A 22,289-nucleotide genomic window follows, 5' to 3' on the forward strand; every position below is an offset into this window, starting at 1 on the left:
AATAATTAACATGCACGTCTAATCTACACACATTTAAAATCACACACACAGAACAGAAATAACTTGTGAAGACCCTAATAAACAGTCTGGTCAACCTGCGTCCGACGCATGCTGTGTGTGTGTGAGAGCATACTGCTGGTCATTCTGGTGCAGGTGTGTGTGTGTGAATACACAAGTATTAGCTGTATGTTCCGATAACTATCTCGGAATTGTCCAAAAATATACCAATACTTGGTATTTTCTAAATAATATTGTTTTTATCCATTTAAATGCATTTTTTGGATATTTGAAATTTGCATTTGTTTGTATCGTGTGAGGGTGTGAATGGTTCACATAGGGCAAAGGATCTGGAAAGCTATTTGAAGTGTAGTTTGTTGAAAGCTGGAGATAACCAGGTTTGGTCTGTAAGCTTATCTACCTGTATCTAGATATGTGTATGGATATCCAATGTATATGTATCTGTGTATATATTTATCTGTCTATCTATCTATCTGGTACCGGGCTTAGAGATCTCATCCCTCCATCCCTCCATCCCTCCGTCCCTCCATCTCTCCCATCCCTCCGTCCCTCCATCCTTCTGTCCCTCCATCTCTCCCATCCCTCCGTCCCTCCATCACTTCATCCCTTCGTCCATCACTGCAGAAGCTCGGCTCTAGTAATTACGCGCATCCTCACCTCGCCTCCCTTGAATAGAGATTGACGACCAGGAAACTAATTGATGTATTAGGTATAACGATAATAATAATGATAATAATAATAATAATAATATTAACAAACAGCTCATTAGTTATTATCATAATTGTTTTCCCCTTCATACCGAGCATATATTTAATTTGCATATCATTAAGCGGTGTATAATTATTTATTTTTTTCCACGACCCATAGTTGGTGTGTTTGTTAATTTATAAATATTTGCAGTTGTTTGTTGTTAGTTGTTAGTGGTGTGACTGGAGGGGCCAGAAGATCCAGGAGCTTCTGTCAGTCTGATTTAAACAACAGAGCTTCTTGTTTTTTACACTCTTCACTATATTCTTTTCCTTCGTACTATAGGTGGATGAATCTTTATTTACATTTTTGATGCTTGGATAACAGTATTTTTATGAGCTGTTAAATACTGACAAGTGAAAGGGAAGGGCTGAACAATATGTTGACAAGTTAACCAGACCAGAGCGACACTGCTCTTCTGCTCCTTATACAGCTAACAGCTTGTGATTCTTAATCACGCATTGTAAATAGAAAATGTTTGCTGTTTAAGAAAACAGTTTGCAAAAGACTTGAGACTTCTAAAACTGGTGGTAATTTTAGTTTGCGACTAGAAAAATCCCTCTTGATGTATTTTGGCAAATTACATTTGAATCACACCGTGCATGGTGTGTGTGCATGTGTTGGTGTTTTAAACTACTGTGCAGAGGAGGAAAACATTGTATTAAATCAAACAACACATATTAGAAAACATTTTTATACATTTTCTTTTTTTCTTTTATTCATTTGCTTCTAAAATACTTTGTTGATTTCACACTTCCGCTTTGTAAAAGACAGAATTTTCTTAAATCAATCTCAAATATGATCATGAACAGATTATTGTGGTAATAGTTTGGAATAAATATAAATACAACATTTTTACATGACAATTCTAAATGACAATTCATGATATAACATTTCATATTAACACGATGATACATTTGAATATTGAGAAATTATTTTGTATTTCCTTCACTAGAATGCTTGGACGACATGTAATGGATTTAACATTTAGGGGAAAATTTTTTTTCTGTGTCTGGGTTTATTTTGACAGTCTGGAACAAACAGATTCTCCTGGCAGCTTTCCTTTGAAGAAAAGTTGATGATTTTTATGTTTTTCTCTCTCTCTCTCTGTCTCTCTCTCTCTCTCTTTCCTCGCTCCTCGCTCACTCGTTCTCCCGAGCGCGTAGGAGAGGACAACACTCGAGGGGGGGATCAGGGGAAAAGAGGGAGATTGCGTAAATTAAATTCCTTTTAATCTCCTTATAAAATCATTTACTTAATTCATCTGTCAAACCATGTCAATATGTGCCATGCTGATTTGACTGCGTGTTAGAAGTGTGCTTGTGTGTGTGTGTTTGAGTATGTCTGCCATGCGTGTGTATTAGTGTGTGTTTGTGCGTGTGTTTGCAGGTGTGTGTCTGTGTGTCTGTGCATCCGTGCGTGCGTGCCTGTGTTGGTGTGTGCTCGTGCATGTCTGCGTGTGTGTGTGCGAGCGTGTGTGTGTCACTCAGCTCCTTGTCCCCGTGACCCTCGGTGACGAGGTGTCGTCGCGCGGTGTTTTTTCACGTCTGTTTGTCCTCGCCACCCGGCCTGTCGGACGGCTCTCCTATTGTCCCTGCACGGCCACACACACACGCGCACACACACACACACAGCCTCCTCTCACGTGAAGAGTGAAGCATTCCAGGGGTAATTAACTCTGGTTAAAAGAGAGAGCCCTCCTGAGTAGGCCCATTCACCCTAGAGAGAGGGGGAGGTGAGTGCGTGGGTGTGTGTCTATCTGTGTGTGTGTGTGTTTGGAAGGAGAGGTGGGAGAGGGGTTTCCTTTTGTTTAAGTGGGGCAATACGTGCTTCTGTGAAAACACACGTTTGCGGGCACGCACCCATAAAATGCAATCACATACATAGATATGTTGCATACACACACACACACACACACACACACAGAGACACTAATGCGTGTACAAAGCGTTGTCGGGATGAGAGAGATGGGGAACAGGCCTTGATGATGTGATTGTCAATTTCTCTGATTTATGCTCAATCCATCAGTCTGTGTGACAGGGCACTCTGGCTTGTAGGAGGAAATCATAGCGTCTGACACACACACACACACACACACACACTTGACGGGACCATTCCAGTGTTACATGCTGCAATTAGCCAGTACAGCCGATGGTTGTGGAGACAGGGGAGGTTCCGGGACACAGAGCAGAGGATGATGGAGGAGAAGAGACGATTGCTTCCTCTGAAAACCTCTCCACCCGTTCCCTCTCCGTCTCCACATCCCTGCATTCTTCTCTTTCCTTTCTTTCTCGTTTCCTTCTCTCTTTTTCTCTCAGCGCCTCCGTTCCACCTGTCCTGCATTCTTCTTCCACTCATCTGTCATTCTTTCTTCTTCTTCTCTCTCTTTCTTGCTCTCTGGGTTCGGAATTTTTCCTGGACCACAATGTATTCCTCGTGTTTTATCCACATGTTCATTTTTTTAGTCTGTGCAAGTTGGTGGAAACTGTCTAGCAGCTTTGTGTCTTTGTGTGTGATCTTAGTTGATGATCTCTTTTTCTATCATTCTCATTATCTCTCTCTCTCTCTCTCTCTCTCTCTCTCTCTGTCCTGTGGGAGTGTGTCTGTTATAATACCAGGGAGAGTGTGTGTGTGTGAGCGGTCCTTGTATGGAATGATAACATTCTCATTGTCCTACAGGAGAAGGAGAGAGGGAAAGGGAAAGAGAGGGAGACAGGAAGAGATGGATAGAGAAAGAGAGGGGAAGAGCAAGAGAGGGAGACAGGAAAAGATGGATAGAGAAAGAGAGAGAGAGTGAGAGAAGAAGCAACAGAGACAGAGGAGTAGAAATAAATGGCCGTCTGCCGACCGACAGTGAAATATTCCTCCTTTCATCACCCCATCACACTTTGTGTGTGCTTGACTGAGAGAGAAGGACAGGAGCCCTTCTCTCTTACTCTCTCTTTCTCTCTCTTTCTCTATTTTTCTCTCCTTCCTTCTCTCTTCTTCTCTGTCCTTGTCTCTGTTTCTGTTCTTTTGATAGTTTTCTAACCTCAACATTGAAGTTCAACAGTTTTCGTGACATTGTTGACTGTTACTGGTAGGGGCGTTGTAGGGTGACCTTCCAGTAAAATAAGATGGTGTTTTCTTGCCACAAATCAGATCAAAATGAAGCTCTGAGTGGACATTTCCTCCTAATCTGCTTATGCTTCATCATTTTTCCCTACAATATTCAGGGCTACCTGAATACATTAATATCATTCTTTAATCTTGCCCTTACTGTGTGTGTGTGTGTGTTTGTGCTCTCTTTATTGTTTAAAGAATACTAATAGGACAGTTTCTTCTCTGTCCTGACCACCCAACCCCCCTCATTTGAGGTTTAGCAACTCACGTTCCTATACAAAGTGGGACCTCCCCCCTCCCCCTCCCCCTTAACCCCCCCCCCCCCCCCCCCGCCCCCTCAACCCCTCCCCCTCCACTGCTGTCACATTCACCTTTGCACACACTCAGTCCATCTGCCGCACGCCCCGCTAACAGCTCCCGTCAGTCACGGTAACACACACACACAGTCTCGGAATACCTCACCTGCCCCCAAACAGAATTGTTGTACAATGCACACACAAACACACACAGACTTACGCAAATGGATCATGACAGCAACACTGTCGCTGTTGACTAAAAATGCATGTTTTTACAGACCCCTTGTTTTTGTTTTCGCGTACAGTTGAAGTTCTGTTCCTCTTAGAAAACAACCTTAGTACAGTGCAGTCGTTGATACTGTCTGTCCAGGACAGGGAGATAATTAGGTAGGGCAGTTGCAGCCATGTCCGATGACCTGGGGTGTGTGTGTGTGTGTGTGTGTGTGTGTGTGTGTGTGGCAGAGGAGGAGGAGGAGGTCAGGAGGGGAAAACTGTGGTTGTGGCATTTCCCCTCCTCAGGGCTTGTGGCTTTGCATTAGGAAGAATGGCACCTGTCTCATCAATCACCTCCTCACCATCACACACACACACACAGTCATGGTCCTTCCATTCACAGATGGAGCAGCAACACTTGAGTGAGTCTCTGAGCATCGACAAGACACTGACACTCACAAACACGCACACTCACAGACACACAGCGAGAGAGAGAGAGAGAGAGAGAGAGACAGAGAGAGAGAGAGATAGAGAGAGAGACTACGCGTGTGCGTGTGCATGTGTGTGTGTACAGCAGCCGTTCTTACGCGTTCTGACAGGAGCATGAAATAGGTTCAGGTAAAACCCTATAGGTTAATGCTCTCTTCACTGCTGTCCTCCTCTCCTCACCTCTCCCCATCCACTCCTCTCCTCTTCTGTCCCCTCATCTCCTTTCCTCGCAACTCCCCATATCCTCGCCTTCTCTCCTGTTCTCCTGTTTTTCCCTCCTCCTCCTCCACCTCCTCCTCCTTTCCTTATCTCCATGTGGACTTTAGTGTGTGGGTCACATTTGGGTCACAATGTTATGGGTTGTGTGTTGTTCTCTCCCAGAGCAGAGTGAGTGCACCCTCTCCTCCCTGGGCTTCCAGGTCTGCCTGGGACTATCTGCTTCTCTGGTTGTTATCTCCTGGTCTGATCGCTTCACGATCAATAACAGTGATTTGGTTCTCATTTTACACTGCATCCAAATAATTGGATGTACTTTTTAGTTGTTTATATGAAGTTTTGATCATGTTTGATTTGTGTTTACTGGTCCAGATTGACTGGGTGCTGTTGTGTGTGTCTTGGTCAGAGAACACAGACCCAGATCTAAACAGGTCTCCTCTCTCAGGGTCTCCCCCTGGCAGCTCAGGGCTTCACAGGGTTAAAGTGGGAGCCCGAAATATCTTGCTTGTAAACATCTGTACACAAGTGCTTGTACAATACGATTGATTGTAATTGTCCTTCTAATTCTCGTTGTATTGTTATGCTCTTAAACAGAATGTGTAGGTTTCATGTCTGAATGGTTCGTTTATTTTGGTTGTGAGACTCTTTTTTTAACACATATTGCAAGGTTTTGTAAAAGTATTGATTTGAATGGATATGCTTTTGTTATCGTCTTCTTCAGCCTAGATTTTTCATGTATTTTGTGGTTTAAATTGCTCTGAAATTATTTAAGTTAATGAATGTATGAGTGTTTTTCAGCAGAGCCTCTTGAGATTGTTTTGGTGCTTTGGTGCTACGCTTTGGTGTTTTGGTGTTATTTATGCTCTTAAAAACATACTTAGGAAAATTGCATGTGTAATATTAATACATTTATAAAATATATACAGTATATATGTAGTATTATTTTTTTCTTCGAAATGGTTAAAAACAAAATTATAATCATGAAACCACGGTTCATGCCTGCACACTGCAACAACACAGCATACTGGCTTTTGATGTCTTGAAACGCTTGTATATAAACCCCTCTATATATGTAAAACCCGTCCCTAACACCAAACCGTAAAGTAATTGCACTTTTACCCTAAATAGTTCTTTACATTTTCATAAACCTCACATTTGTGAAATTCGGTACACGATTATGAAGCCGCAAAGCCTGATTCGTCAAAGCAGTGGTGCGTCTTTATATAATCTCCCAGCGTGTCTTTGCAGGTGTATGTTAGCACTTTCGCCAGAGCAATTGGTAGTGGATCTCATGGCGTATAGCGTGAATCTCGTGTATTCCGTTAGATGTAGCATGCGTGTAGACCTAGCCCCGGGCTAGTCCAGACTGAGAGGAACAGAGGCAGAAGCAGATCGATTTATTCTATCTGACGGACCGTAACTAAACACAGCGCGTTACACCCCCAGCTCCCCCCAGCTCCCCCCAGCCCCCCGTCCCCCAGCCCCCCAGCCCCCCGTCCCCTAGTCCCCCCTCCTCCCCCCTGCTAAGCCTCACTGGCCTCAACTTGGCACCTAAACTGGAGCTTCTAGTGTCAGATCAGGATGAGGTGTGTCCTGTCCCTACGGTACACACACACACGCACACACACACACGCACACACACTGACACTGTATACACTCGCATATGCACAAATTCACCTGTAAATGCCCGCACACACATTTGGGAAACACACAATACACAAATACACACACGTGCACGGCATATGTGAACACACACACTCCCATTGTGTCCCTGGAGTGTGTTTGTGTGGTAAACATGAGCAGGCGAGCCAGCGTCTGGTCCTGGTGTGCTTACCCTCCCCGCAGACAGGCCCTTGAGACAAACCTCCAGTAACTGATCACAATCCTGATCAAATAACTTGGATAAGTCTGCAAGTTTTTATTTCATTGTGTTTTAATTGTAAAGTTGTCCAATGTTTAACCATGTAGAACTCATATGTTGCGAAAAAATCCCATTATTAGATGTTTTTCATGGAATCTGAAATTCCAATAGACTTATTTACAATTTTGGATTACTTAGTATATTCAAAATAAGATTGAAGTCAATTGCAAAACAGGCCTTTTAAAATCAAGCCGCAATATTCCAGTTTTAAATTGGTTGTTGAAACATTTATATGTAATATAACAAACAACTATCTACTTTATACCTCGACAATATTTGACTTTACAAATTTGTAACTGTTCCACAACCTTGTTTAAATTTAGTCGAGTTTCCTTCATTCCTCTGTGTTCAGAAACAACCTTCTTTTTTTCTCCACAATGAAAAGGTGTTCTCATACAGCAGTCAGAGGACTGCTCCCTGGGTGACTTCCCTTAAATGTAGGGCACCTGGCAATTTCATTACACACACACACAGACACACAGTCACGCACGTACACACACACACACTGATGTCTACCTCACTCCGCTACATCTCTCTCTGTCTCTGTTTCCTCGGAATTTCAAGCGCTGACTCCGATTCCATTGCCGAGGGTGACCTTATCACCTCGGCAACAGCTCCTCCCCTGACGCACGGCCCGACATTTGATCGACAGCTAACTGTCCCTCCCCCCTTTCTCTTTCCCTTTCATCCTCCCCACCCGACCGAGCGGTTAAACCGGTATGTCTCTAAACGGTCCAGGCGGCCCTCATCTACTGTCAGACACCCCCACGCCCCTCCTCCCCCCTTCGTGCTAACCCTGTTAACACTACCTGGTAAAATGTCGCCTTCTGTTAAATCTTTACCGTAAGGGCCTCTGCTGTGTGCATGGCTCTCTGTCAGAGATGCCGGTAAACGGTGTCTTCAGCTAGGGGCCGTTAATAGCTAAGTTGTCGGTGTGTGTGTCTCAGTGTCCTTGCTGTGTCTCTGTGCCTCCTCCCTGACTCTAACACAGGACTACGGCCCCGTCCAGTTACATAAACATGCAGCTTGCCTTCACTCCCTTCTTCCTTCCTTGCTTCCTTTCTTCCTTCCTTACCAGTGTTGTTCCCTCCTTCCTTCCAATCTCACTTCCTTCCTCCCGTTCTTTCTTTCTCTTTTTTTTACTCCCTTCATTCCTTTCTCCTTTGCTTACTTCCTTAATTCTGTCCTTACTTTTTACCTTCCTTTCTTTCTTGAGGTAAGAAAGTGGAGACTGTTCTGTAATTATATAGATGTCAGACTGCTGATTTCTGCAAAGAAAGAAGGAAATGACAGAAGGGGGGAAGGAAGGATGCATATTTAGACAGTGTGTGCGGGCCCCAGGTCCCCCCCAGCTTCATATCAGGCCCACTCTGACTGTCCTCTCCTCCTCTGCCCCCCTCCTCACCCCCACCCTCCTCTCTGTTATAGAATGAACTTATCCAAGACCCAGCTAAATAGCGAAGATAAGTACGGCAAATGTGGTGGTGCGTGGAGAATGCAACAGAGTTACGACCTCGACGCCACTCACATGCGTGACGCACATGCACTTTATAACCCAAGGTAAGAGAGGAAACACATACACACACAACGCACAAACACACAACACACACACACAACACACACACACAACACACACACACAGTCACATCAAAAGCCAATTTATTGTGCCGTTTATCTGTCTTTGTTGAGATCCTGTACTTAAAGTCACAGTGTGTGCGGTGTGTGTACGTGTGTGTATTGTGAACGTTCAGTATTTATTCATTTTTATTATCAATTTGTCAAATGTTCATGAATATCCGTTGCTCATTTTATGAGTTTAATGGTCTCATTCTTATATCTCAGCTGGGACTATTTGTTGTTTTGTTTAACATTACTTTCTAAATGTATTTCAAATTTTTTTTTATTGGGCAAGTTGTATTTTTTACGACAGAAAGATGCAGAATAGTTGTGTGACATGAGGTAGAGAAAGAACAGGGCAGGAAAGGGGTAAAGAGGGAGGAAAATGGTGAGTGTGTTTGTATGTGTGCGTGTGTGCGTGTGTGCGTGTGTGGATGTGTGTGTGTGTGTGTGTTGGGCCATCTGTCTACCTGCTGCAGTGAGGTGGAGGTGGAGGGTCCGTCTGCCACGCAGGGGGCCTCGCAGGCCCTGCCAGGACACTCCGGGGCGGCCGGCCGGATGCCTGAATTATTCAACCTGCCAGAACAAATGAAGAGAGAGGAGAGAAGGGGGAGGAGGGGTAGAGAGAGAGAGAAGTGAGGGAGGGGGGGGGGGAATGCAGATAGAGGAACATAAGTGCATGATATAGAAAGAAAGAATGAGAAAACAGTCTGAAATATTCCTGATGGAAAAAATATATATAAACACAACATTTTTAAACAAGAAATTTAGAACAGACCAGTAAATTGAATTTGTGGGGTATCACTGCATTAGAGAGTATAGAAGGTATGTGTTTGTGTAACCCTAACCCTACTTGGTTAGAAAGTGTGTTTGTATAATACGTGTTTGAAGTATGTGTGTTTTTTAATAATATGTGTGTGCTGTATAAATTAGAACGTGTGTGTGTGTGTGTGTGTTTGATGGGAAGTGGCTGATAGTGGCCTGTCCTCCAGGTACAGAGGAATGTGTTAAATGCTTGAGGGCTTCTGATTAGCATATAAATGTAGATGTATGAAGATCATTAGTGCCATCACGACTCACTGGCTTTTAGCTGGGCGGAGATGCCTACGACCACGGCACCACACACAGATGGGACTCCCCAACACCTCACACTGACCCCACCACAGACTGTGTGAGTGTGTGTGTGTGGACGGGGCCTCTGTTTCAAATATTTAGTGGATCCACGAACACACGTTCTAACCCCTCTTTAAAGCATCGTCTATGCTATGTTCAGTCAGCATGTTTGACCAAATGAATATTCGATTTTTTTCATCCGTTTGTCACCGTGTAATCCTCATGCTGCTGTGTCTCAAATTGAGATTTTCAACAAAGTTTTGTTTTATGTGACACCACAGCTTTGCTGCTGTGCGTGTTAAACACAGCATGAGCCCACATGGAAAAGTTCTATAAACATGACGTGTGTGTGCGTGTATGTCACTATGTGTGTCACTGTTTGTTAGTTGGTGTGTGTGGGAGTTGATGTGTGTGTGTGTGTGTGTGTGTGTGTGTGTGTGTGTGTGTGTGTGTGCGCGTGTAGCTGTGAGTGTGTGTGTGTTTGTGTGAATCTGTGTGTGTGTGTGGGTGCTTCCATATCCAACCAGCCCTCAGGGCAGCACAGTTTTGCTTTGGTAAAGTCGCCCATGATGGGCCACAGCGCTGGACTGGCCCATATTTCTGTGTGTGTGTTTTGGGGTGTATATGGTGTGCCTTCACCAAAGCCTTTCTCTACAGTGACCAGAGGCTCACGTGCTCTTAGGCCAATAGGATTCACTGGGTTAGTCTGGGTCAAACCAATTAGAGTCCACTGGCATACTGCACACTTTCCGGCTCTAAGCCAATCACAGACAAGCACGCCACTGGCTGTGGGGGCTGATTGTGTGTGTGTGTGTGTGTGTGTGTGTGTGCTGCTGGCATACAGAGTAGACTGTTGACAGGGGACACAGGGTCTGCCAGGGGCTAGGTAGTCACGCCATGACTGGCTGTTACTGACACTGAGTGTACACACACACACACACACACACACACGCACATGCACAATACACAAGCACACACACATACAAGGAGGCATACACAAACACAAACCGTTGTTCATTTTGAAACTAAACTAAACTTATAACACACACACAAGCAACTTATTAGTAATTTTCTAAACTTGGATATAGTTATGGCTAGACATCCATCTCCAGTTGTTGTGTTTATGGTTCAAGTTATAGTTAGTTGACATATAATGACTGTATGCCACCCACACACCCACATAATATTTCACCTCACTCCTGGATCTGACCATTAATTGTTTAAGGTAGATTTGGACTCACCCTCCTAACACACACAGCCAAAAAGTTACATGCAAACATACCCAGACTGTACCAAAGAGTCTTGCATGCCAACCCACTCTGACAGTGAAAAATGTATTGCAAACACAAAAGAGCACACACATTCTAAATCACTCTCTTTTGCAAAGTGCAGCAGTTATCATCTGATAATTGTAGGTTACATTAGATATAATTCAACATTTCATGATATTGTGCCACTCCAGTTAAAGGGCCAGTCCGCCTTTTTATCTGCTCCACCTCTGGCTCTGACGTTTTATTTATGCCATCAAATGCTCAGAAAGTGATTAATTTGTCAGGGGAACGGCTCGTTACTGTAAATTCACCCAATATGTAATAAACTAGATTGCCTTAACACAGATGGGCCTGCTAAAAGCTTTGAGCGTGCATGTGTGTGTGTGTGTGCGTGTGTGGCCATGGTGATTGGATTGCAGGTTTACAGAAAGGGATTACTGAACAGGGATGCTCGTCAGAGGAAAACACATTTCTGTCTGTAGTGAAGGGGCACTCCCCCCTCACCCGCTCTCACCTTTCCTTACATCTCTAACCCCCACCTGTCCTCTTGTCTCCTCACCCCTCCCCTTCTCACCCCTTCCTCTCCTCACCCTTTTCTCTTGCCCCTTCCTCTGCAAACCCCCTCCTCTCCCACACGGTTTATTTTCACCCCCTTCTCAACCCATTCTCACCCCTTTTTCTCCTCACCCATTCCTATCTTCACCATGTCCACCCCTCACCTTTTCCACTCCTCTCCCTCTCTTTATCTCACCCTGTCCAACTCTTTATCCTTTTATCCAATGTTAGCTCACCTGCCATTATGTCTCACTACTCCACACACACACACACACACATACAGCAGAAAAAAAGTACAGAACAAATAGGAAGAAAGAGAATGCAAGTAAGTGAGGGAGAGGGAAAAGGAGAGAAAAAGAGAGAGAGATATAAAAAGGGAACGAGAAGGTATCAGAAAAGGAGAGAGAAAGAAGGAGAGAAGGAGGAAAGGGGGGCAAAGCAGAAAGAGAGAGAGAGAGTAAACCTGATTATGGTCGAATCTGAATTAGATTTGCTAACAGATGGTGATGTTGAGTGTAAGATGCTTTGCGAGCGCAGAGGGGTGGAGGGACGGAGAGGCGGAAACGGGTGTTTGGAGTGCAGGAGAACGGGGTGTTGAAGATGTGTGTGTGTGTGTGTGTGTGGGGGGGGGGGGGGGGGTAGGGCCGGTTGCTGTTGGCAGCCGCTCCAATGATAGACAGGTATAAATCAGGACAATCCCCACCTGACAGCCAATTTCCTCCAATCTGATCTGGTTAAAGACGTAGCTTTGCTGCTCTGCTCACCCCAGACGGCCGGCCGCCATTTTACCTAACACTCACCTTTCCCTCCCTCCGTCACTCCCTCCCTCACTCACTCACTCCCCCTGCCCCCATCCCTCTCTCTCTTCCTCCATCTCTCCATCCCTTTTTCTCCCTCCCCAATTTCCCTACCTTTCTACATCCTTCCCTGTCCCCTCTCTTCGTCGGTCCATCCATGCTCCCCTTCATCCCTCCCTTCCTCCCTGTCTCCCTTCATCCATCCCTCTCTCCCTCACTCCCCATCTCCCATTTCACATTCCGAACCCTGTCATATTCTGCAGAGTGAAATCCTCTGTTACCATCTGTTTAATAAAATGTGTTTTTAATCCGCGCAGTTTTCCACACACACTTGTTTTATTATATTTATGTGCAATTTCATTTGATCCGGCGTCTGGTCCATCCTTATCTGTGTGTGTGTGTGTGTGTGTGTGTGTGTGTGTGTGTGTGTGTAGCTGTTAAACAGATGAGGGTTTAGCGAGTGTGAGTGTGTCAGTGACAGTGGAAGTGTTGCTGCTTATTGAACAGGCCCAGACTGACTTAGCTTGGCTCTACAGTGACAGTATGACGTTCACAGGGGTCTCTGGACCCCTAATGCACCCTGATAACACTGCTAATCCACACACATGCACACACACTCACACACACACAGTCAATACCCAAGCAATCCCAGCACCATTTTCAGAGTACAGTCTCTCTTTACATGCGCATCTTCAACAGGAAATCGTTTTTATTTACTTCTTGTTACAGTGTACAGTCATTCATTTACATGGAACTTGGTGAGTGTCGTGTGTGTGTGTTAGATGGATATGATGTTCGGTAGTGTTTGGACTTGAGGCACCTCTCTCATGGACTGGAACTATGCTTCTTACCTATAGATAACACACACATGCACACGCTCTCACACACTGACGTGATACAGATAGTGCATGGCAGCTACACACTTATCTGTACAGGCTAAATCATCAAGATTCCCATCTGAAAAAAAGCCAGAAGCTGTTAGCACACACACACTCATTCGCTCAACCACACTCACACAACCACACACACACACAAACACTAACGCACATACACTCACACAATCATACTTAAACACTGAAACAGCAGAAAGAGCAATTTTTAACCAAGAATTAACACAGATAGGTACTAATGGATATATATTTCTCAACTTGTAGAAATATGACTTGAGCATTTCTGAGTCCTCTGGGATTTTATCCTTCTGTGTCGGAAGGCCGCGGCTGGTCATTACATTTAAAAAGCATAAATGAAATACTGGCAGTATTCCACATTCATGTTGTGACATTATGGAAATATGGAAGTGTGGATATAGGAAGTGTAGATGTGTTCTACTGTCAGTGTTCTACTGGTTCCTGTCAGGATCCTATCCTGGTGCTATCTCCTGCTGACCTGCATCCAGTCACATCCACCACAGGAAGCTCAGTATGTGTCACAGTCATTCCTGTCCCCTGCACCCTAACCCACCCAACCCTTAACCAGTAAGTGTCATCTTTATGATCATTCCAAAACAGTGTGTGTGTCGCGTTTATCACTGTCCCCCTACTGCTAACCAGGACAGCCTGCCGCTTCTATAGAACAAAAACAGTATGTGCTGCGTTTATCGCGGTCCCCCCACTGCTAACCAGCTGAAGCAGTGTGCGTCACGTTTATTGCTGTCCCCACTTCCAGCCTGCCTGCTCTGGCCTGAGTGGAAAAGAGACAGCTTTACAGCCCTTTGGCATGTGTAATGTGTTTGAACCATTATGGCATTGACTGCATGTAATCAGTGGGTTTACGCTGTTGGCGATGAGCTGAATTACTGCTTTCAGAGCTGGTAATGTTGTAACAATTGATCCGTGCTCGGTGATGGGAGGCGGGTCTGCTTCCCCACTGAGGTGTTTTATGATTTTCATTCCTCAGACACTGAGAGCCATAATCATCCACACCCCGGGTCTAAACAGCTGGAGCGAAGACACACACAGACACATTCACATGCAAGTACACATATGGACACACGCACGCGCAAGCAGACGCACGCAAACATACAGACTCACACGACCACAAACACACACGCGTAAACCCAAGACAGACTTTAAGATACACACACACACACACTCACACACATACACAGTTGCGGGGACCCAGAGCTATAATTCACCTGACTCAGAAAGAGAATGTTTCTTCCCATAATTCTGGAGAGCAGCAAACTGCTCACTGCGATCGATGAGGCAAACTAACAAGCCCATAGAGGGCCAATAAAGGTACAGAAACAGCAGAATTAAGATTGTAGCTTAGTGGGAAAATAGACATGAGAGAGAGAGGAAGGAAAGAGAAGGATAGAAAGTAGAAAGAGGGAGAGAGAGATGGGAGGGAAAGAGGGAGAAAGAGAGAGAGAAAGCAATTCAGTATTGTGATGGAATCGTCCTATTCATATAACTATAGAAATGTAAATGTATTTCTTTTCCTTTCTTTCTATCTCTGCGTTGGTCATATCTAGATAGAAGAGTGAAAGCTTTCCTCCATTTTTTTCTGTCTCGTTTTTTGCTTATTGGACTTTGTTTCCTTATCAGTGCCTGGTCTGATGGTATTAACCAGACCGACTCCCTACACTGTCAGCATTTCAGTCCTACACAGGCTAATGTTGGAGAGGCTCTTCTCCTTCTCCTCCCCCTCTCACCTACTCTACTCTCTTACCACCCTCTCCTCCCTCTTTTTCCCTTCCTACACTTCCATTTGTTCCTCTCTTTTTTTCTCAGGGTAAAGTCTTAACATGTGTTGCAGTTGTCTAGTCAGTTTAAGCAATGGATAAACAAAGAAGGGAAAAGGGAAAGGGGGGTGGAAGAGAGAGAGAGAGAGAGAGAGAGAGAGACAGAGAGAGAGAGCATAGACAGTGAAAGACATGGAGAGATGGAGACAGAAAGAGAGAGTGACAGAGATTGACACACAAGAGAAAGACAGAGAGAGATGCAGAGAGAAACAGAGAGAGATACAGGGAGAGAGAGGGAGGAAAGATACAGAGAAAGAGAGAGAGAGAGAGAGAGAGAGAGAGGGGGAAAGAGAGAGAGAGAGGGAGGAGATAGGGAGAGAGAGGGAAGGAGTAGAGAGAGTTGCTGTGCAGCCGCCTTGGTGACTGTCTCTAATAGGATGATTGTATGTTTGTGGCTGCAGTTGTCAGGTCACTGCGTCAGACACACACTCTAATGACAGCTTGTCACCTGTTTGCTCTTTCCCAAAGAGAGAGAGAGGGAGACTGAGAAAAAGAGAGATGGAAAGAGAAATAACAGGGGATGCAGTGGAAAAATTAAGAAAAGAAAAGGAGGGGTTGCAATCTAACTGGCCAACTACTGAGAAGCGTTAGGCTAAGCTAGCTGGCTAGCGGTAGGTTCCATTTGAAACATGTATCGATATCGCTAGGCTAGGCTAGCTGGTTATTAGTTTGTTATAAGACAGATCAGTCTGCACCTCGACATCCCTACGCCCGGCTATCACAGCTTTGTAGTGGAGATGTGAAAGTGTATTGTAGCTGCCTGGTAATTAAATTAAAATTACATTTAGTTGCTGATTGTAACCCGCCACACTATCTTTGAAGGAAGTAAACACATGAGAATTAGATCAAGTCAAAGACAGGATAGATTAAGAAAAATGTTTAGTTCTGTCTGTCAAATAGAACAGTTCTTTCATGTCTCGTGACTTTTTTTCACTTCGTTCTGTCTTCTTTTCTCTTTTTGTTACTCTCTTTCATTTCTTTTTTTCTCCTCCTCATCCCTTTGTCAAAACCTAATCTTCGCAGACAATGACACCTTATTTTAACACAGCATTACAAACGTAAGACCTAGACAACATGCAAGGACATGTCTGTGTGTGTGTTTACAGGCCAGCTCTTGTTCAATTGTCACCGTGTTCTGATTCTCCGTTCATCTCTCAGTCGTAGTGCTCAACTGGAACTGGGAAAAGGGAAAACTACAAACCAAAACAATTCTCTCTTCGCATGTCACGCTTGGCACACACACACACGCACTCATTCCACTTTGCACAGTCCAAGGTGTCACTACACACACACACACACACACACACACACACACTCATCAGTGTGAGTACTGTGCCGACACAGCTAATCACAGATAACACACGCGAGCGTCCGTCCCAGCCATGGTGACTTCTTAATCTTCTCCTCTGTTCTTCTCCCCATGTATGTCTTCCTCCTCACCTCCGTGCCTTCTGACACAGTCATTATTCCATTCATAAGCACGGAGTAAATCTGACTACTGTCCTTTTCCTCCTCCCAGCGTCTCTGGGATTAGAGCTGCGCTCCCCTGCACCCCCCTAAAAAAAAAGAGAGATAAAATCGCTGTCTCTCAAATGGGCTCCCTTCCTCTGTCAAAGAGGGCTTTCTTTTCGTCTAAAATATATATAAAATATATAGGTCCACTCGGAATCCCATTGCTCCCCCACACACACCTCCCCTCCTCCCTCCAGCTAATGGGAATTTTACTGCTGCTAATTCTGGATTCAAGTGGGCCTCGGAATAAGAGCCACACTCCACCTGACAACAGGATTTATAGATAGTTGTGAATATTGCAGGCTGCCATTAATAGAGTCATAGAATCACAGAGACCTGGGGACAAGAGGGAGAGATGGTGGGAGGGAGAGATGGAAGGAGGAAGGAAGGGAGGGAGGAAGGAAGGAAAGGGAGAGAATGAGGGACAGATGGAGAGAGGGATGGAGAGATGCAGAGAGGGGGGGAGGGGGAGAGGGATGGAGAGAGTTAGAGTAGTAGAAATGGAGGAAGGGTTCCAACTCTCTGGTGAGGAAAGTAGTGATGAACTGCAGGTGTGGTTGTTTGAGAAGACACTGTATAAGATGTTCTGAAATGATCCGGAATCTTTCCAGAAATAACTACACATTTCTGTTACGTCCCTCAAGCACTCTCAAGTTTCTACTTTGTGTGCTTTTAGTGTGTGTGTGTGTGTGTGTGTTTGTGTGTGTGTGTGTGTGTGTGTGTGTGTGTGTGTGTACAGTAAGTGTAAGGATCGATCATCTTGAGGGAAAAAGCTGGTTTGAGTCAGCGCTTTAGAAACATGTGGTCTCTTTCTCTTTCACTCCCTCCCTACCCCCTCCCTATTCTCTCTCTCTCCCCCTCTCTCTCTCTGTCACTCCTGTCCTGCTGTCTGGTTTATAGGCAGCAGTAGAACAGGATCTTTTACAAGCTGACTGGATTTTAGAGCCCTCGTTTAGGAGCATCCCTCCTTAATTAAAAAGCCCTTTTGTGTGTTTCCTTTCAAACAGGGAGGGGGGAGGGAGAGAGAGAAAGTGTGAGGAAAAGAGAGAGAGATAGACAGAGAGAAAGGTGGACAAAGGCAGGAGGTAGACAGGTATAGACAGAGTGGAGATATCTATTAATTACAATTGTCATTAACGAGGCCCTTTTCTTCTCTGAGCCCCATGGGGGAGAGGAGGGAGAAGAAGGAGGGGGGGGAGAGGAGAGAGAGAGGGGGAGTGATAGTAAAGAGGTTGATGGTATTGAACACTGGGAGAGAAGAGAGGATGTTGGTCAAACACGGCTGTTCATCATTAAAGGGGTTTTCTATGTTCTCTGTGATTGTGTGTGTTTGTGTGTGTGTAGACAGTGTGCGTATGTGTGTGTGTGTGTGTGTGGCTGGGGCTGTCTCAGGCATGATTGAGCAGCGCTGGGTCTCCTCACTGATTACCTTCATGTAGAACAAGTTGATATTGACTACAAGAGTGACTGATGGCTGCAGGGAATGGAGGCTTTCACGCGCAGACCTACCTCACTCTCACTCTCATTCTCCCTCTCCTTTCTCCCTCGCTCTCCCTCCCTCTCCCTCTCTCATCCGCACGCACACATTCCACCAGATTTCAGTTTACCACTGTTCATCAGCTCTTGTTAGGTCAGAAAGCTGCTGTTACAATAAACCAAAGCATACAGTAATCAGCTTCATTACAACAGCAATAATGATGGTTGTAACATTATATTAGCCTTTTCTGCGTGTTTATAGAAAACTTAAACTAATTATTCCATTCTCTTTCTTCCCTGCCTACACCCTCAACTCCCTCCCTCCCCTCCCTCCCTCCCCTCCCCCCCTCCCTCCACCCCTACCCCCCACCCCCACCCAGGCTTCTCTGCAGAATGTCCAGCAAAGAGCGCCACCTAGAGTCCAGCTGCCCCTCCTACATTAAGACCGAGCCCTCCAGCCCCGCCTCCCTGGCTGACAGCATCAACCACCACAGCCCCGGGGGTTCCAGCGACGCCTCCGGATCCTACTCCTCCACCATGAACGGCCACCAGAACGGCCTGGACTCCCCCAGCCTGTACGGGCCGGGGGCCGGGGGCCTGGGGCCCGCGGGGGCCTCCAAGCGCTACGACGACTGCTCCAGCACCATTGGCGAGGACTCGCAGATCAAGTGCGAGTACATGCTCAACTCCATGCCCAAGAGGCTGTGCCTGGTGTGCGGCGACATCGCGTCCGGGTACCACTACGGCGTGGCGTCCTGCGAGGCCTGCAAGGCTTTCTTCAAGAGGACCATCCAAGGTTGGCTTCCACTCTCCCTCCACGCTGGGGGTCAGGGGTCAGGGTGGGGGGGGTCAGGGGCTAGGTGTCTAGACTGAGCGTCCCCTAGATTAAGTTGAGTGGGACTCCTACACACTTCACACATACATACATCGACACTCAGGTACACATACACACACACACACACACATACATTATATATGTATGCTTGGATATTTCTCATTCCACTCAGCTAAAGCTATTGGATCTGTAATCGATTTCTAGGAAGTTTTCTCCATCCAGATAACTAGAAGCAGCTTTGTAACAGTAACACCCAGGGTCTCCGCTGGCTTACTTAAGGGATAACCTAGGGTCACAGGGGCCAGGGGTCAGACTTGGATGAGGGTCAGGGTTAGGGGGGAGGGGAAAGGGAAAAGGGGGTTTATCAGGGAAGCACTCAGAGCTAATAGCAATGGACCAGACAGCCAGACAGTTAGCCTGCTGTTCAGCCAACAAACCAGTCCACCCACGACCCAGTCAGCCAGCTAGTCGTCCAACAAACCAGTCAGCCACCCAGTCTCTCACTGTCTACAATGGAAGCTTAACTTTGGATAAGCAGCTTTCCAGGCAAGTGTTACCCTGGTGACACACTCCAGATCAGGTGATTATTATGGGTTGTTATGTAGGGGACAGAGATAAGTTCAGAGGGCAAGTTTAGATTATATGACAAATAAATATGAAATATGGTGATTATATGATCAGATCACATCTATAATGCCTTGGGGTCACAGACTTGGGTTTTCTAGTACCAGAGGTCAAATCCTGAATGGGATCAATTATGTATTCTGAGTCTGTGTGTGCATGTGTGTTTGAGTGTGTGTGTGTGTGTGTGTGTGTGTGTGTGTGTGTGTGTGTGTGTGTGTGTGTGTGTGTGTGTGTGTGTGTGTGTAAATAGGCTCACAGATCTGGATGGGGCTGAACAAATGGGTCATGATATTGTGCTTGGCCCTCACACAAGCTCAGCCCTGATGGGCTGATGTGTGTGGGTGTGTGTGAATGTGTGTGTTTGTGTGTGTTGGCCCAGGCGTGGGCCTTGCCTCTGATGGGCAGCGGTAGACATATTGGTGTGTTTCATCCCATTAGCCAATAAAACTGCAGGTAATCACCAAGCCCTCTCCAGCTGGAGCCTAGAGGACCTCGAGTCTGGGACAGAGAACCTGGGGGAGGGGAAGAGAGGGGAGGAGAGGGGGCCGAGGAGAGGGGAGGAGAGGGGGCCGAGGAGAGGGGAGGAGAGGGGAGGAGAGGGGGCCGAGGAGAGGGGAGGGAGAGGGGGCCGAGGAGAGGGGCCGAGGAGAGGGGAGGAGAGGGGGCCGAGGAGAGGGAAGGAGAGGGGGCCGAGGAGAGGGGAGGAGAGGGGGCCGAGGAGAGGGAAGGAGAGGGGGCCGAGGAGAGGGGAGGAGAGGGGGAGGAGAGGGGGGCCGAGGAGAGGGGGAGGAGAGGGGAGGAGAGGGGGCCGAGGAGAGGAAAGACAAGGGGGGGTTGAGGAGAAGGGGGTGAGGAGTGAAGAGATGAGTGTGGCTGAGGAGAGGAGGGGGGGAATGAGGAGATTAAAAGAGGATGAGGGGAGTACAGGAGAGAGAGACAGGGATGAGGAGTACAGGAGAGGAGAGGGGGATGAGGAGTACAGGAGAGGAGAGGGGGATGAGGAGTACAGGAGAGGAGATGGGGATGAGGAGTGTACAGGAGAGACAAAGGGAGGAATGGAGCTGTTGAGGGAAGGGTAGATGGTAAAGAAGAGGAGCTGAGAGGGTTGGGAGGATGGACAGATGAGGGTAGAGTAACCGTGAAAGAGGGAAGGAGGGATGGCAGGAGGAGAGCTGGTCATGTGTGTGAGTATGTGTGTGTGTGTGTGTGTGTATGTCTGTGTCGCAGCGTGGAGGAGGTGGACACTCAGAGGCGCTGGCAGCTGGTGTTGCCGTGGCACCTGTCCAGTGCCACCTGACAAGCTGCATCTATCACTCCCTTATTGAGAGAAAGAGAGAGAGAGAGAGAGAGGAGAGAGAGAGAGAGAGAGAGAGAGAGAGAGAGAGAGAGGAGAGAGAGAGAGAGAGAGAGAGAGAGAGAGAGAGAGAGAGAGAGAGAGAGAGAGAGAGAGAGAGAGAGAGAGAGAGAGAGAGAGAGGGGAGGCAAGAGGGGCAAGAGAGGAGAGGAGGAGAAGCGGGGGGGGAGAGAGGGGGGGGGGAAGAGGAGGAGAGGTAGAAGAGGTGGTGAGAGAAAGAGGGGGTGGGGGAGAGGAAGAGAAGTAGAACAGGGGGTGAGACAGAGAGTGAAAGAGAGAGAGAGTGTATGGGGGAGAAAAGAGAAATATGGGGACAGAGGGGAGCAAAAGGAAATAAAAGATAGGAACAGATGCAAGGTGAAGAGGTGAAGGAACACACACACATGCACACACACATGCATACATACACACACCAGCACATGCACACACACACACCGTGCATATACTATTGTTTAGAAGGCAGGGCACAGAGGAGTGGGCATTGACATGCAGTAGGAGATGGGATGTTACTCAGAGGAGATTGTCAGGGATTAGAGCCCTTCCACTCCAGGTTCCAACTGTAAGACCAGACAAGCCCACACTGAATATAACACACACACACACAAACATGCACATTTGTACACACTCAGGCATGCGAATATACATACCGTATGCACACTCACACACAAATGCATAAAACACTTATATACACACAAATACACACTCATGGACATTTCATGAATACAGTTTGAGACCATTTCCTACAAAGCAGCTTTTTGTCTACGTTGACTTTTAGCTGGACACTAGCTTTTAGCTTGGGAAATAGTTAAGCTGGACGGTAGCGTTTAGCTTGGGTAGAAAATTCATTTAGGACACATTAGCTTGGACTGGCATTTAGTCTCAGCTAGTGTTTAGCCGAAACAGTGGCGTGCTAATACGGCCTGTGATGAGGAAGCGTCCACTCAGAGAAGAGACAAGTCAATACACATCAGTGTTTACAAACTGGGATTGACTGTGAGAGACTCCATCAGGGGACAAGGCCTTCACAAAAGCCATTTTAATGACCCTGGTCTGAGAGAGACTGGAGGAAAGGAGAGCAGAGGAGAGGGCAGGAGAGCAGAGGAGAGGGCAGGAGAGCAGAGGAGAGGAGATCCTCCAGCCATCTCCAGCAAACACTCCTCCAGTTTAGTAATTGGTGCACTGTGAGTCAGATCACCATGTCAACGCAGAGGTCAGCTGAAGGTCAAATGTCAGGTCAGGGCCACGGCCCAGACCCCACTAACTGCAGCTGGCAGTACCCAACAACCACACACACACACACACACGGTGCAGCCAAAAACAACCAGAAAGCACAACACATTACTACGAAAAGAAGTGGCACTCGGTCAGCGTGTGTGTGTGTCTGTAGGTT

The 22,289-nt window shown here is 46.4% G+C and overlaps 2 protein-coding genes across 2 annotated transcripts in view; both read left to right on the top strand.

Moving 5' to 3' along the window:
* ush2a (Usher syndrome 2A (autosomal recessive, mild)) overlaps positions 1-22,289 on the top strand; it is a 269,485-nt gene that overhangs the window by 100,314 nt on the left and 146,882 nt on the right. The gene's annotated exons all lie outside the window — the stretch shown is intronic.
* Positions 18,480-22,289, top strand: part of esrrga (estrogen-related receptor gamma a) — a 25,720-nt gene continuing 21,910 nt past the window's right edge. Inside the window, 1 exon segment of the mRNA XM_067260908.1 lies at positions 18,480-18,882. Coding sequence (XP_067117009.1) covers positions 18,480-18,882 — 403 coding nt within the window.

This window comes from Osmerus mordax, chromosome 22 (genome assembly GCF_038355195.1).
Source record: "Osmerus mordax isolate fOsmMor3 chromosome 22, fOsmMor3.pri, whole genome shotgun sequence".
NCBI lineage: Eukaryota > Metazoa > Chordata > Actinopteri > Osmeriformes > Osmeridae > Osmerus > Osmerus mordax.